The 17517-nt window shown below is 42.6% G+C and overlaps 1 protein-coding gene across 1 annotated transcript in view; it reads right to left on the bottom strand.

Annotated features, from left to right (window-relative positions):
- Positions 1 to 17517, bottom strand: part of LOC125738344 (calcium-activated potassium channel subunit alpha-1) — a 31552-nt gene that overhangs the window by 10111 nt on the left and 3924 nt on the right. Inside the window, exons 2-16 of the mRNA XM_049007207.1 lie at positions 14659 to 14817; positions 10868 to 10929; positions 9445 to 9538; positions 8773 to 8884; positions 7491 to 7566; positions 6327 to 6402; positions 5953 to 6123; positions 4644 to 4735; positions 3475 to 3585; positions 3249 to 3354; positions 3010 to 3092; positions 1530 to 1599; positions 1167 to 1322; positions 735 to 844; positions 466 to 534 (exon numbers count right to left, since the gene is read on the bottom strand). Coding sequence (XP_048863164.1) covers positions 466 to 534; positions 735 to 844; positions 1167 to 1322; positions 1530 to 1599; positions 3010 to 3092; positions 3249 to 3354; positions 3475 to 3585; positions 4644 to 4735; positions 5953 to 6123; positions 6327 to 6402; positions 7491 to 7566; positions 8773 to 8884; positions 9445 to 9538; positions 10868 to 10929; positions 14659 to 14817 — 1547 coding nt within the window. The remainder of the gene's footprint in view (positions 1 to 465; positions 535 to 734; positions 845 to 1166; positions 1323 to 1529; positions 1600 to 3009; positions 3093 to 3248; positions 3355 to 3474; positions 3586 to 4643; positions 4736 to 5952; positions 6124 to 6326; positions 6403 to 7490; positions 7567 to 8772; positions 8885 to 9444; positions 9539 to 10867; positions 10930 to 14658; positions 14818 to 17517) is intronic.

The following is a 17517-nucleotide window of genomic DNA, read 5'->3' as shown; positions in this document are numbered from 1 at the left end:
GCCACCACATCTGGACTCCCTCCTCTGCTATACCACACGGCTTGCTATCCCATCACTCCCTCCTCTGCTATACCACACGACCTGCTGTCCCATCACTCCACCCTCTGCTATACCACACGGCCTGTTGTTCCATCACTCCACCCTCTGCTATACCACACGGCCTGCTGTCCCATCACTCCACCCTCCGCTATAACACACAGCCTGCTGTCCCATCACTCCACCCTCTGCTATACCACATGGCCTGCTGTCCCATCACTCCACCCTCTGCTATACCACATGGCCTGCTGTCCCATCACTCCACCCTCTGCTATACCACACGGCCTGTTGTCCCATCACTCCACCCTCTGCTGTACCACACGGCCTGCTGTCCCATCACTCCACCCTCTGCTACACCACATTGCACACAGTTCCATCAGACACTCACTGACTATGGTCATTTAAGAGGGCAATACAGGTACATTTTACCTGCTTTCCCTTTGTTCGGACTTGCACTCAATGGCTATCATCAACAGCTTCAGTTTCACGTAACAGAGTCTAGGATACATGTCAACAACATACACATTCATTGCATGTATGTATAATCACAATATAATAATTACAAAAATAAATCAACAACAAGTCTCATTATTTCCATGCAAAGTTTGCGATGCAAATTTCAGAGGAACAGAGATGGCATCATTGACAGAATAGGACACTGCAGTGGCTGCAAGAGATCTGCAGAACAGGGCACTTACTCACAAACCATGGGGAAGGAAAGCCCCACAAAAGCGCTGGAAAGATATTCTGTGTACATCTCATTGGCCACGCCCTCCAGGTAGTACTTCTGCCAGGTGTCTTCCTCAATCTGCAAGGATCATGACAATATTCACAACAGACATGCTATTCATATTCAGTGACACTACACCTTCCAGTAAGGAACGTGCAGACATGGGACGGTGTCATCAGTTTTGAAACTAGTAGCCTGTTAAAATATTCAAGCAGAGGCTATTTTGCTGGGCTGCTTCATAGGGGATTCATGTAGGAATTTCAATTAAAAAGAGAAAAGGCTCTGAGACATGAACCAGAGAATTAAACTTCAGATTGTATAGTTGTATCTGTTTGGAAGTTCTGCATTTATCAATAGTGGGAATAAAAATGTACTTGAAACCTTATGTGGGTTTATGTACCTTGATGAAGGACCTCATAGAAAACAAGTTGGCGAGCATGGTAGAGAGTCCCTGTGCCAGGCAGCTTTGGGCGATGAAGCCCGCCTTCAGCTCAGCCAGGCAGATGGCATCGTCACCCTCCCTCCAGTTCCAGCTGGGAATATTCAGCAGATGGGCCTAGAGCCATGTGGGGCGGACAGGAGAAACACAAACTCAAACGTATCACATACCCACTCAGGTGGAAAGCATCAGTAGCAGGAACACCCTGATGTGGCTGTTCAGGTTGCCAGGCACATTAACCGGAACTGAAACACTGCCATACATTATTACCTATAAGAGCTTCACCAGCCACCAGAAAAACTGATTAATAAGCTCTTTACCCACCTTGTTGTGATACTGCAGCATCTGAGTTATAATCCGTATCTTTGGATGATAATTCTTGATGGATATGACCCTATGGACAAACAACATTCTCAGACAGCTGCGTCATGTTTTTCATCACACCTGCTGCCCCCATTTGAACTTTAGTGTCAGCTAACATCAAGTGCTGAAAATCTGGATGAAGTACAAAGCCCAAAAACTTCATTTCCACTGTCCTGGCAAGTGTGCGCAGAAGCCACACTGCACTTCAGGGAACTTTTTGTTCCTTCAGGCTGTATGCAAATAAATTTCCCCTAAATCATCCATCCAATTTCTGAAACTGCTTGTCCTATTCTGGGTCATGGGTGGAACATTCACACACCATTCACACCTATGGGCAATTTGGTAACTCCAGTTAGCCTCCACCTTTTTTAGACTGGGGGGGGGGGGGGGGGGCGTGGAGTACCTAAAGGAAACAATGACACAGGGAGAACATGCAAACTCTGCACACATGGAACCCTTGCAGAGACTTAAACCCAGGTCCCAGAAGTGTGAGGCAACAGTGCCAACCACTGCATCACCATGCCCCCCCCTCCCATCCCTGGATCATTATATTTTATTTATTTAGCAGATGCATTTATCCAGAGCAAGGTACTACAGCAAGGTTAGCTAGTCCCTGGAGCAACTGGAATGAAGGGCCTTGCTTAAGGGCCCAAAGGTGAAACCACTCTGCTGACCATGGGATTTGAACTGGATACTTTCTGATCAGAGCCAGTGTCCTAACTCACTGAGCCACACAGTGCTAATATGGTATATCTGGCTTATTTCCTGTAGATCCTTCTGCATCTACTCTACACTGTGAGACGATTTGTTTCATCCACTTTTTCATCTGCCCAGAAGACAGTCAGCCTTGTCTACTCTTCTCTGTGAGACAATCTGCCACGTCTACTCTACACTGTGAGACGGTTGGCTTTGTCTACTCTACACTGCGAGATGGTCTCCTGCATCTCTCTCTTCACCATCAGATAGACTGTTGCATGCACACTATATCGTGAGATGGTCTGCTGCATCTACTGTACACCGTGAGTTGGTCTGCCATGTCTCTCCACACCGTGAGATAGTCTGTCGCGTCTACTCTACATCATTAGACGATTTGTCATGTCTGCCCTTCTTTCTGTGAGACAGCATGCTGCATCTAGAGGCTCTTAAAAGAGCTGACACACACTGTACCCTAAATCTAAAAAGCAGTGCATTTGAATCCAGTGATACATTGTGCTCTCTGGATGCCTTTCAGCCTTTTGTCATAACAGTGCTATGCCCTGAAATCCTCCACTTACTTCTATAAATAGCACAGTTTGTTTCAGGAAGAGAACCGCCAGTAAAGCTACCAAAAGGAGCTTTGTTTAAAAAAAAATCTGAATAACAAATATATGAAATATATAAAAAAATATATAAATATATATAAAAAAAATCAATGGTGAAGCCAGTGGGTTTAACAGTTTACCTCATGATATTAGAGGCGTCTTCAGCATCAGGATCAGCACAGTATTTGTTAGCTAGGATGAGGCAGGCGTCAGCTGACTCAATCTGCTCAGAGGAGACGACAAGTCGATTACTCCTCTAATACAGAGACACACTCGTAGTTTCCTTCCGGCTTTACAGGCCCCCTTGCCAGTCAACTGTCACATTACCACATCTAATTTGTTACTGGATGTTTTTTTCCCCACAAATAAGACACATTACCTTAACTCTGGCAAGATCATGTGGGTTGAGAACAGATCCTTGGTAAAATTCCACCTGAGTAAAATGGCGTTTAAATAAGGCTTCCAGCTCAAGATTAGGGGAAATACTGCATAGAGAACATGCAAAGAGTTAGCAGAGCGAAAGCCGCAATGTGGGATAAAACGGAGTAAATGAGTACCTCAAATGTCTGTACTTGAAAGCTACAACCAAGTACAATTATACTTACTTATGAAGAAAAACAATTTCTACATTGACATCATCCCTGTCCTTGTGTAGGAAGTCTTTCAGGAAGTTGGATACACTTTCAAGTGTGATGTGACCACAGACAACAATATGTCTGCAATGAGAGAGAGTGCGGCTTCAGAAGGAGAAAGAAGGCTACTTTGAAAATGACTTTGCAGACAGACAGGTTGGGTTATTGTACCAACAGATGAAGAAACATCTGAAAGAATATTAATAAGACTCATTCTTAATGGTTTAAAGGTCAACATAAAAAATTAAAATGAAAAAAGCATGTGGGACCAAGAAAGGGCTACAAAAATGTAGTTGAAGCAGACAGAATACCTGCTGGGGTAGCCCACCAGTGAAATGTTTAATTTTTTAATAAAGAGAGATTTGGTTATAAAAAGAAACCGTGAATGGAATAATTGCAAAGGGCTATGAGCACTTATGGTGACCTGTAATTGCTGGCACTTTCCCAGCCTCCCCTAGGACGTTCCTTACAGACTCCATGCTGCCTCATGACCTGTCGACAAACCCTCCCCAAAGGAGGACGACCAGCACCAAAGGCTGCACAGCCTGCACATTTTACACTGTTTCTGTGTGCAGACAGCCTGTACACTTATATATAAAATATGTTTGAGTGCTTACTTGGAAATCTCAGGCTGCAAACAGCTTTGGCTAATGCTAGCAATAGCTAACCAGTCTCTGCGCAGAACAATTAAATAACCATGAAAAAGACATCAGACCTTGGCACATAAAGAACATGTGTGACTATGTGCTAAAACGCCGATACAAACAAATAAAAGGGCAAATGAAAGAATTGCAAAGTGTGTGTGTGTGTGTCCAAGAAGAGAATGATTAGGGGGCAGTAAGACTCTTGTGGCCATCTTAGGTACTGCATTTCACTGACTAGAAAACAGACGCCAACCAAATGGAGAGCAAGTGCATTGCTACAAGGGTGGAGTTATGAAGACTGTGCTTGAATAAAAGGGCAGCAACCTTTTACCCTGAATGATCATGGCCTTTCTACTACTGGCCAAAACGGCACTTCTAATTATGAATGAGTACAGAAATTTCTGGTACAGAACAAGCATGTCAAACAAGCACAGGATGAAGGGCACAATGCACGGTGTTCTACAGCACAGGCGCAGCGCAGCCTTGCATGGTACTTACTTTCTGCCATTAACCGCACTATAGGTACCCCCATATTTCTTGCGGTTTCCTATTAACTCTATGATTTCAGGGACGTAGCTGGCAAACATGGCCTGAGGAGAAGATAGAAGAAGATAGAAGACAATGCTAAAATCGAAGGACAAAGATGAAAGAACTATCATTTTAAAAGATGAGGGTTAAAAAGTACTACATTAGGTTTGAGATTGAGGACAAAATAATTTTCATATTTCCATAATGTTCAGTACTGCAATCCAGAGGAAGAAAATCATTTAAAAAAAATCCCTGATCCCTAATATTATGAAACGGTTGGCATGGTGTTCCTCTGATACAGATTATATTCTCAGCCAATCAGAGAACAGCAGCCCATGCTGTTTGCAGCAAACAGGGAAGACACAGCAGTTTGTCCCGTAGCCTGAGAGTGTGAGGATGTGGTGCAGTGAGCCCCCAGGGGTCCATCTCATGTCACTGCATCAGCCATTGGTAGATAGTACACGGGAGATGTAGTGTGCAGAAAACACTGACTACTACTAAAGACAGCAGTTTCGCAATCCTCCTCCAGGGTTCCACTGGCAAACTAGCAGTTTCCACTCGGAAGGATACACTTTACCATATTTGTGCTTTAGATAACAGATCTATATTATAATAACGTCACCCTTCTCAGTTTAATGGTGTGACAGCACTCATTCTTTAACTCAAACAAAAATCTAAAGATTAGCTAAAGTTTTCGAAATTTTGAAAGTGGCAGCAAGTTTTCAAATTGGTCAAAAAGCTCCTGAATTACACTCAGAACAGGACTACAATGACCTGCAGCAGCCTGGTGCCAACTTCACAGTGAATTCCAACTGCAGGATTACGTCAGTGTTACTTAGTCTCATCCCCAGGGACCCAAAGGAGCGGCGTAACTCAGCTAATCTCAGCACTGACCTTTATCAGCTGAATTGGGTCTGTGATTCGTCTCCCTTCAGTCTCAAAACATATATGCATCTTCAGCTCCATTCAAGCTTTGACAGTTTTGAGATGAGACTTTAGGTGTATGTGAACCACTGCCACATCTACAGTCAACATATCCTTAAATCTGCATTCACAACATTGCGTTCTCCTCACACGGCTCTAGGGCGGCTCACTGCACACACGCTATTTATTGTGTTTTCCGAATTGCACTGGAACGCCACTTTGTCATTTCAGAATAAATCAGGCTAAGTGAGTCATATGAGTGAATCATATGAGTCATATACACAACCACAGTTGCTAGGATGTTAAACACGTGGGTCTAGGGGTGTTTAGCAGGCGGAATGAAAAACATTTTTACCAAACCACCGAGAATGAAGAAGACCATGAAAAGGCGGCCAAGGGTGGTTCTTGCATAGACATCTCCATATCCCACGGTGGACATAGTGACCATCAGTAAGTACACACATTCCCAGTAAGAAAGTGACTGGGAGTTTTGGAAGTTTTCCCAAGGATCCCCTGAGTTTTCCACCTGAAATTAGTGACATGATTTAAAAAAAAATAAAAAATCGGAAAAACATGGATCATATAGAGGCTCAGCCTGTACATATATGGCATTTAAAGTAAAGGCAAATTGCACCATCCACATCTTCACGTGACTACAGCGCATTACACCACTGCATTAGCAACACAATCATGACAGTCATGCTGTGTGGGAGAAGGTCCCTGACTTACCAGATGTATAAATCCAGCAGCTGTGAGCCATGTGCTTATGAAGATGGAGCACAAATTCACAAGCTTGATGGAATTGCTATTTAAAGACAACCAACAATTCGACCCATAAAGAAACACTCTAGCATTACTTGTTTAGAATAATGCAAGACATTATTTAAAACAAACACTTGTTAGTCTTCAGCTAGTAGGCTAAAAATGATTTCATCATGTTACATTTCTGTGGTTACCTTGAAAGTATATTGAATATTCTCTGGCACTATCATGGAAAAAGATACTGTACTAGGGTGACCCATGCTCTGTTGGGTTTCATTCCATTTGCTTTGCAGAAAATAGCACTCCATGGAATGTGTAATTCCCCAGTCTTTCAAAGTTTCGTGTCGTGGGCAACAGAATTTGATGTAGGCAGCGTTATACATATTAATAACAGTGGCTGGGCCTTTGCACTTTTCTCTGATTGGTGGTTGCTAGGCCTCTTAACCCTTACTGAATATGTTCATAATCAGGGAATGGAGCTCCAGATCACATACTAACGTACTTGGGCTCTAATTTCTGTAAGATAACACATCTTTTAAGCAATTTCAGCAAACAAACATTAGCATTCAAGTTCAAGAAGGAGCATTTAAGGAGCATTAAAATGGGCTCATTGATTTTGCTTGTTTGACATTACAGAGTTTCTCATCCACACCTAAACCTTCAATAGAGTGTTTCTGCATGTTAGTGCCCAGCTTTGATTTTCTAAGTGCCTAGATTGGGAAATACAATGACCTGTCACTGCATCCTGTCTCATGATTCAAGAACTGAACAAAAATTATGTTATAGGAAAAAGGGCTTTGAAGACAAAAAAGGTTTCAATATCCATCCACGTCACTAATGGTAAACAATACCCCATGCTTCAGCATTTTTATACATACAAGCAATAAGGTTAAACTACTTGCTGATTGTGGCCCAATTTCATTATTAATCAATAACCACGGCGCTTAATTACCATTTTTAAGAGTGAACATACTATGCCAAATAGACCAACAGACTTTGCATTAGTCTAACAAATAAAAGCACAACCTAATCTTGTGTGAAAAGGTCATAGGAATTTCTATTTGAAAAGTACTTTTATTTACATGACTCAAATATTATTGAGTCGGTTACATTATGAAAATATGTACTTACCTAGTTTTTAAAATATTCAAAAACTGTAAAATTTCTGAGAACTGTATCAGTCGTAAGGCTCTTAAAAACCTTAACCCTATACAAAAGAAACAGCAATTAACATAAGATCACATCTGTGAATTGAATCTAAATAGGAGAAAAACATGCTCTTCAAAATAATAACATCATAAATTATTGATGAATATGTGTGTGACACATTAGCAGGTCTACAAAAAAAAATCTATATTCATTTGGTACTCTAGAACCTTGTAAATTTTTCGGAATGTCTGAACACGTCCGACCTTTCAAAACATTCCTCAAACGCACCATATTCACTAAAAGGAGGACGGCCAATGACTGAGGAGCTACACATCACTGTGACATCACTGCGGGGGGGTGGATGGGTATGTTCCTGGCTTAAGCTTCAGGCAAGACACTGAAATAACAGGCCCCCCCCCCCCCCCCCCAGGAAGCGGCTCTTCCAAAACTCATCTGCTTCCTGCAGCTTCAATCCACCTCAGGGCAAAATGGGGAAGCGACGAGATGAGACGAGACACAGGGATAGCTAATGTAAAATACCTTGCTGTGACAAAGAGTACTGCAGGTACTGAGGTACTGCAGGCCAAAGAAGCCTGCCTGATGCCTTCAGACATTGAAATCAATATTACATTAAAATAATAAGAAGACCAAAGACATATTTAAAAATTATAAAATTCAAATGAACACTTTATTTAAGACTGTGATAGATTAAATGACACATGGATTTAATGATTTATTAAGCACTGGTGACAGTGATGATGATGATGATGATGATGGTATATTCTGCTGGTGTGCTTGAGAAAGACATATATCAATCAGCATTAAAATCAGCCCTCTTAATGGCTGTAACCTGGCAGGTACTTCAAGCCTGAGTCTAACCACAGACCCAGATCACCACACCCCTTAAGTCCAACCGTGAATTTCTGTTCATTTTGTTCTTGAGGGACGCAGCTACTAGGTCTTGCAGATAAATGCTTTACGTGTAGAAGAACGACTGCTTCAGACATTTCATTTCACATCTCTACATTGTAACAAGTGTGAAATGCAATATTTGCTTTATGGATAATGGCCCTTAGGTGGCAATACTGAGCTTTTTATGCATAGGAAGAATTGTGGTTATTAATAAAACCAGTAAAGTGTCAGCTTTTCATTAAAATGGATTAGGATGTCTAAGAGAAAGAAACCTCTGTCAGCTACTAACGCTCAAGCCAGACCAAGACTTTTAAAAGCACAATATAAATGACAACAGGAAGAGGAGACTTACCAAGCCAGCTTCTGTTAAGATAGACAGAAACAAACACCGGCGGCACTGTGAAGAAATCCACTACAGAGTTTACCTCAAGCCAAAACCATAATTTGTCATTAGCTGCAATGAACTGTTGGAAGAACAAACACATTCATATATGAAATCAAGTAAAATGATTATAGAAATAACATTATTTAATACATATATGCAGGTAGACTGACTGCCAGAGCGTCTCAGTATTTGAATAAAACAGGAAACATCCTGGAAAAGTGTGACCCGCCACAAGAGCTGCACAGACAGACAAAGGCTTCTCTGTGATGCTGCTGGCATGGGGAAGCCGGGAATCTCCCCATACCTACTACTATCGAGCACTAGACTGTGAATAGTGGATTGAAGGTCTGCACACAGGACTTTTTTTAGTAAAACATATTTGGGAACATGTGGGGTATGAGAGCAGTCAGCAAGTTCACTGGTCAAAGTGACAGGCTTTCATCTTTCCACAGGTCCCAGACTGGATATTGTCAACGTGCTAATCTGACCAATGCACTAACTATAACCCAGCCGCATCAAAGAATAACACATGTACTAAACCCAGCAGTTAAACAGGTTACTCTGTTCCCCCAGAGACTGAACACACAGCTGCATACATTAGAAACATGTGACTTTGGTTTATGTTTTCCATATACTTACACGCAGGCCAAAGTATAGCAAGAAGAAGACGTTGAAAGCCATGTCAATCTGGAGGGTGAAATCCTTGTAGAAATTCTGACAGGACTCTATAGGGCTATAGACAGAAAATACCTGTTTATTGCTACATGTATTTTTTTAAAAACATGACAGTTACATCACTACAAATCTGAAGGACTGTTACAAGTCTTAAACACAATGTGGGTGAAAAGTAAACCTGCAGCATTCATTAATTAGAGGGGAAACACATTTCAAATACAAACATTACATGTGATCATTAAATGTTCAGATCAGGGATTTCCAGCAAGCCATGAAGATAACTAATCATAAATCAGCTCAGCCACTTAAAACAAGCAACAGGCTTACGAGATACTGACAGATCATGTAGTCAGCATTCAGGCTTTGTGCCCTGTATGTTTTTCAAAATCAGAATTTTCAAGCTAAAGACCACAAAAGTGTGAAACAAATTGATATTTGACCGAAGCTATCAGTGTGAAAACAAATCTCAAACAGATGTGAAGATGGGGTGGTTGTGCAGGTTGTCTGACACCATGGGACCCTGAGATGAGACTGGAGAGAGACTCCCTCACACTCCTCCTTATATAAGAAACCTCTGAACCTTCACTTGGCTGCAGTGGCATGTTGTCCAGAAGCACAATCATCGTCCAAGGCCAGTTTTAGCTTAAGTCTCAGGCCACAATGACGGAACAGACATTGTTTGGCCATCAGCGGAGGGAAGATGAACTGCCGCTGGTGTCTTTAATGGAGGACATGCCTCCAGAGGACACCCAGCGGCACCATAAACTGTGACAAAGGCCCTGGGAGAAAGAGGACCGCAGGGTCTATTTCAGAAAAACACAGTTTTCTTCCCAATTAACCTCCCTTTGCCTGCTGCAAATCTTGCTCTCCACATGCATGACGCATGTCTGCCCCTGCAGATTCACTCAGCATGGGAAACGTTAGCATGCATTTGTGTATCAGAGAGAAATAACCAGACAAAGAAAAATAAATGATCTGGTAAAACGGGGCAGACATACTGCATCCTCATAGTCATCGAGTCAGTGCAAGCAGTGTAGGAACGCAGTTGAAAGGACAAACATCTTAACACTATTATATTACATCCTCATATTTATGGAGAGTCTTTCCATTCAGGAATACAGAGGGTTTTGCAATGATGAGGAGGGTTATTAATTAAACTTTCAAAACACTGTCCCCAATTAGTGGATGCTGAAAATAACACTGTTTGCCATTTCAAATGTGACATTTAAAAAGAGTGTATGTGTGTATATATATATATAAAACTAAGAAGAAAAAAGTGAGCAGCCCTTCAGTTCAGGAGCACTACGAGTGAGTACATCCACACACGGCAGTTAACACTCTGCTCCCTCCCTGTCATCAGACTGTCACATGATGGAGAAATACTTACTCTGAAGAATCTATAAAGTATATTCCAAGTGCTCCAATGCTGAGTGCAAAAACTAGAACAACCTGAAAGAGGAAAATAGCAGGATTTTTCAGTCATTTCTCTTTGACATATTTTCTCCAGGAAAATAGGCACAAATTAAATGTCATTAGACATAACGTGTTTTCTACTGAACTCAATGCCCCAGACATGGTCATCGGGGACCCTAAGGCTTGCCCTCTCACTGCATCTGGGGCCCTTACTGCATGCTCCGCGAGGGGCTCCCTTCTTTTTCTCCCACCACTGATATTCATGCTAAAGGCCTCTGGCTTTCAATCATTATACAAAAGGAATTCACACAAAAGTTCATTTTCAAATGGAAATAAAATAACAAGCAATTAATAATTAGCTTCTAGTTATTAACAAGAAAGAGCACGACTCTTCTAAATCACACCTGATTAACAAAAGAGAGAACGTCAAAGTGGACCTGACACAAAAACATCAGGTAATGGTCAACATGGACAGCGGTACATACTCCTCATGTAAAACGCGAGCAGGCGCTGAGCAGATACACTATGCACATGTAACAGAACATAAACCCTAAAAGCACGCTTTAGTATGTACTAGCAGTACTCAGACATGAGTACCTCAGTACAAACCACTGCTGACTCGCTTCCCCTCATCCTGTCCTTGGCAGGCGTAACCCCATGGTGAAACATTCCTACGCTGGTGCGAGAATTTCCAAGGCTGGAGAAGCTCTGCAGACCCCAAGCAGCATCATTTGACCACCATGACACTGTGATGCAATTCATACTGGACAAACCAAATGTGAGCCAACAAAACCCCAAGTTTCATCCATCCATCCATTTTCCAAACCGCTTATCCTACTGGGTCGCGGGGGGTCCGGAGCCTATCCTGGAAGCAATGGGCATGAGGCAGGGAACAACCCAGGATGGCGGAGACTCGAACCTGGGTCCCAGAGGTGTGAGGCAACAGTGCTAACCACTGCACCACCATGCCGCCCCCCTCCCCCACCAAGTTTCAAATAAGTTAAAATACTGGCATTTCCTACATATGATGATAATGGTAATGATGACGAAGACGATGATAAAGCTGGTGCTGGTTATGAAGATGATAATGCCACAACTGGGCTCATAAATTCTAAGACTGATTGAGATTATGACATATTGATACATATTTGTGCACCGTTATGAATTGTAAAATGACAGCAGAAATATTTAGCATGATTTAGCATGACTGAGATCACATGTTAACATATCATTGCTGTGAATTGTTTTAACACTTCTGAGACAGAGCAGTCTGTAGCACTCGACAGTACTCAGCTTCCTTCAGATTTCGCTTCAGATCACAAATCCCCGTTGACGTTGTGATGCTCCACCTACGGTGCAGGATGCGGTTCGGGGAAGTTTGGCAGCTCTGAATCACTCTGAGTGAATCCGTGTGGGCTGGGACCGACTGGCATCACACATGAGGCATCAAAAGTGGTGTGCTTTGACTCATCTGAGATCCTACTCAAATCACTGACTCTAAAGGATGGATGGAAAATGGTCTCCCCACGTTGCTGTGAAATTCACATCAGTACCCCTGCTGCCAGCGTGCTGGAGGTAAAGATGCCATTGTACTGCTCCAAATATCTGTGTGTTCAAACAAAAGTGCACGTGCAATATTAGGCACACAGATATTTGGATATGCGGGCACTGGCAGAACATTAACAGGGCACCTCCAGGAAGAAATTAAAAGCCTCACACATTTACTTTTCCTCCTCCAATTTCAAAGCTGTACAATTATGCGAAAGCTGAGACCTCCGTGGGTTTAGACCTAAGGGAAGCCTTTGATGCAGGCCACACGTGGCAAGGGCACAGGCCCTGCAGGCATGCGGCACCGTCAGCCAATGCACACAGAGCTCGCAGTCCCCTAAGCCAGGCTCATTCCACTCATTACACAGTAAACTGGGGGTGTAAAGCATCACTAGGAAGGAACATCCCCCCCCAGACAAAATAAGGTAAGAAGGATATTCTGCACGACTGTATTATTATTCTTATTGTCATTGTGATCGTCACTGTTCTTATTTTTTGGCTAATCTCCGAAGTTAAGACCATCTTAGGACCATTAATGATATTGTGATATGTGGGTGTGTGTGCGTCTGTGTCAGATTTCCCCCAAATCTCCCCAGGAGGGTGACAAACCCTAAAAAGTAGGCCTTGTGAGAACATCCTTACAAGGTTAAAGCAAAGAAACTGATTGCGCAGTGTGGGTGTAGGAAGTGCCACCCATCTCAGGACAGTGAGTCACATGACCATTCCAGTCTGCCCTAATTTGCCTCTCCCGGTCTTTATCACGATTGCCTGTTCGTATGAGTGCCACTTGTCTCAACCAATTGAATCTCCCGAACATCTCTGGTGTCCACCCTGTCCCTCCTCATGTTCCCTCTGTAACAGGGGCTTTGACAAAATAAAGCTCAGTTTCTCATTTATAAGGGTATATTGCCAGAGCTTTGTAAATTACCAAAAAAAGAAACATTTGATTCAATACTTAAATGACGATTCAACAGCTTATACAAATGAAGACTGGTTGTATGTGTATTAAATTATTCATAAATATACATATAAACAATATCTTGTAAAACTCCCTTCTGCTACGACACCAACAAATCAGATTCTGTGTGCAGCTTGAGATCCGATCAAAACGTGAAAATTTATAAAGGAAAGAGACCTTTGAAGCTGCACATTTAGGCCTGTTTCGCGTCTCGTGCCACGAGGGTGTCTTCTGACACATACCATACTCTGCAGGAGACCCTGCAAACAGCACGAATCACTGCCTTGTGCTAATTTCATGTGAGGCTTTCACCCAAAGCTCCTAATATAAAACCCGCATTCATTCTCCAGGCAGTTAGAAAACCTTCTGGCATTACATTACATATAAACATACCAGTCAGTAAATAAAGCTGATACATGAAAAATGATCATGCGGGTCATTTAGTCATACCTTTCACAGAGATGGCCTTCTCAACATTTTATTTAGAAATTAACAGTCGCCATAGCAACCTTAATAACTAATACAGCAGAACCCAAGTGAACAACACATTAATAAAGTTACTGTGCAAATCAAAAAGAAGCTGAGGAGGGGCTTCGAAGCTCAGGATAATGATTATATTAGCAGTCGATGTGGGGGCACGGGGGTGTGGGAGCAGGACTTTTCATATACAACATACAAGAGCATTACTATGTGGGGGGGGCACAGTCCCTTAGCCCTGATTCAGCATGTCTGTAATGATCCTTTAAGGAAACAAAAGCACTCAAGCCTTAAGTGTAAGGACATCTCTTGACATACATATAATACCAAGATACAACTTGAAATACAATAGCTGTAACGTGCCCTGTTTCACACACGGCAGATCACATTTTAATGTGTAGCCATATCTGGTAGAGAGAAAGGGGCCAAGTGGCTGGCTGACCGACTGCCTGACTGATTGACTGAATGAATGGATGCCTGGAGGAGGAGGCACCTCTGCAGCACACTGGAGGCCTTCACTGGAGGCTGGAGGCCTTCACTGTTAGGCATTCACTGAAGGCTGGAGGCCTTCACTGTTAGGCATTCACTCACTGTTGTATCTGAAACTACTAGTCTGAGTGCTGTTGTGACCCTTCAAACATTGTCAGGAACATGCCTATCTATTCTATCCAACACTTGGTGCATTTCTAAAGACAAAACATGTAGACCAAGAGACATTTCAATGTGACCATATCGCAGCGTGGCCTGAAACACCGGTTGACATGCAGCGGGACTGAACCTACCAGTACTCTGCCTGTCAATGTCTGCGCAGATATCATGACTCCAGCCCAGTCCTTGACGGAGGTCATCCACCCCACTTCATTGGCGGAGGAGTCTTCTTTCTCCTCTGGGGCCTTGGCATCTATCGAGTCACTGACAGGGTGGGTAACCTTCTGTACTTCCTGCAACACAGAAACAAACTACATCATAGTAGCCCTGTATAATACATGTATGTGAGCTGGACCTTTAGAATTTCTCTTCATTTTAGCAGTGACAGCATCTTTAAGCAGCTGAGTGTGGGCAGATTCCAGGCATAAGCATGACTCACAGGGAGCAGAAACAGCCTGGAAACTGGACTGCCAGCTACCGCACACTCACCCCTACAGCCAACGCTCCAGTTGTTGCAAGCCTAATTATTTACCTGTTATATGATGCTAAAGGAACAGGCAGCTGCCTAAAGGTGTCCTCATGAGGTCACTCTGTGCGGTCACGTGATCCAAGCATCCATAAATGGTGATGGACACTGGAGCAAGTGGGCACTTCAATTCAATTCAATTCCGTTTTTTTTATATAGTGTCTTTTGTCATCCCAAGGCATTTGACATGGGAGTGTGACAAAACATTACTACATTATGTACACAGAAGGAGAGTTACACCTGACACTTCTTGCTGTATGAAATAGTGCATTTATACAACGAAACGGGATTGTTTGACATCTTTAGCTAATACCACAAACATGTAAGCGACTTCTGTAAGCAATCTTCACCACATATTATTACTGCCATGCTAAGTTACTGCTCCACACAAAGCACTATGAATCCGAAGAGAGTATGTTTCTGTGCAACACAGGAAAAGTAATGGATACCTGCCCTGTCACACAACCATGATACAGCTGAAAACACCACAGCGTGGAGCAGCAACATTTCTGGGGTGGGCCTACAGGGATTAGAGCCTATAATTTGTATTAACAGGACTGAAACATGCCGTGGTTGCATGTGTGACCCTCTCTGAGACACAGGGGAGAAGAGCAGGGGACTGTGGTTCATGTTTACACAAACAGCGACATAACTCTCATTGCATGAGCTACAGAGCTGCATATAAGGCCCACAGGGGCTGCACAGGGTAGCCGGATCTGAGCCAAGGACAGCCTTTAGTCCTCAGGACAGTCTGTGTCAAGAAGCTTTCAAAGTGACACACTGCCGACAAGGAGCATTGCATGGCCGCTCTCAGGTGACACCCTCTCTCATGGAGGCTGGTCATGGGGAGACCTTCTACGATTCAGTCAAACAAGGAAATGTTTCAATTTCGATCACAATTTTGGTTTCCAACAATTATTTAAAAAAAATAATCAAGAGTAAATGATTCTTGTGCTACATTTTATGCTCCCGTTGTCTTGTGTTATAAATCCATTGCAGCTCTTTTTATTTGTTTCTCAACTGAATCCAAGTTTTGTTAAAGCTTCGATAAATGCATCATATTTACAAAGTCAACAAGTAATCGCCTTAAATGATTGTGATCTCATTACCGACCACAATAGTTGTGATTATGATTTTCCCATAATCGAGCAGCCCAAATTGCACCCGTCCTGCCTGCTTGACCAACAGGTCCAGCAGTAGTAGTACCCACCCCCCCCCCCCCCCAAAACCAGGATTTTTTCCAGGTTGTGTTTTTTACTTGTATTTCAAGGAAAGGCCACATTAAATGAACACAATTGGCCACTAAAAAGAATCGTTTAAGCGCATAAAACTCAAAACAATGTTTCACTGTTCATCGGCAGTCACGTACAGTACGGTTTGGATGTGGTTAGTCCTCCAGAGGCTCGGCAACTCCAGCAAAACACACAGTGCCCGTTACACTCACTATGTTCCACAAAGGGGTCCCAAATATATTGCACAGTTGTATGACTCACTGGTGAGTGCAGAGAGCATCTGTGCAAATGAGGAGCATTGTAAGAAGATCTGCTCCCAAAAGACTTCAAAAGGTGCAAGTCCCAGACCAGTGAGGGAGTAGGTGAGCGTAGAGTGTGTGTGAAGCAGACAGGTAACAATTCAGCATAAAATCATCACAAAGGGATTTCATTTTGGGCCAAGTACATACACACCTAACTGTGTATTTAATACATCGTCTCATACTGTCAAGCTTGATATTTCCAAAGAATTTTATCAGAGAGCAGGGGACATTCTAAATTTAGATTAGATTGACTAAGCACATGTGTGACAAAAGCATAAATATTCAAACGAGTAGAGGAGTGAGTACTCATTGTAAAGAAAACCTAAAGGGATAATAAGTGTTGTGGGCCTGTCAGTTTCATCAGCATAGCTGGACAGCTTTATATATCAAGGCATAAATACACACACATATACAATATACAAGGACTGACATAATTGGTGGACAAGGATGGATTTACTGCACAAAGTGTTATGCATTGCAATTTCTTATCATAACAGCACAAATGTGTACTTCTCTTATGTGCAATTGTGCTGTTGTGACAAGAAATTACCATGCATTTTAACTTTCATACCAGGAATGAAGTAGACATTTACTTGCGTACCCATTCTGTCAAACCCTGACCATTTCTTTTCATGATGAGACAGCACAGTAGCCGCTTGTGCATGTATCCAGGAAACAGATAAGTACAGGGTCTGTTTTCACTGAGCAGTATGGAAGATGAAACCCTCTCCACTGGAAAGAAAGTTAGGGGGATACAGAGTAATGCCGTAGCATTGACCCCCAAAGGCACAAACTAAATAGCTCTAAAAAATTACTATTGTGCTCCTGAACCCCCTCCAGTATGTGACAGGTGTGTCGTGACATTTGAAACATCGAGGTCTTTACAATCATTTTGGTAGAAACGTCCTCCAATTTGGCAACACCATGTAGTGG

Source organism: Brienomyrus brachyistius, chromosome 3, assembly GCF_023856365.1.
Source record: "Brienomyrus brachyistius isolate T26 chromosome 3, BBRACH_0.4, whole genome shotgun sequence".
Taxonomy (NCBI): Eukaryota; Metazoa; Chordata; class Actinopteri; order Osteoglossiformes; family Mormyridae; genus Brienomyrus; species Brienomyrus brachyistius.
Note: the sequence above shows the minus strand (reverse complement) of the source record. Positions and strands in the feature narration are given on the sequence as shown.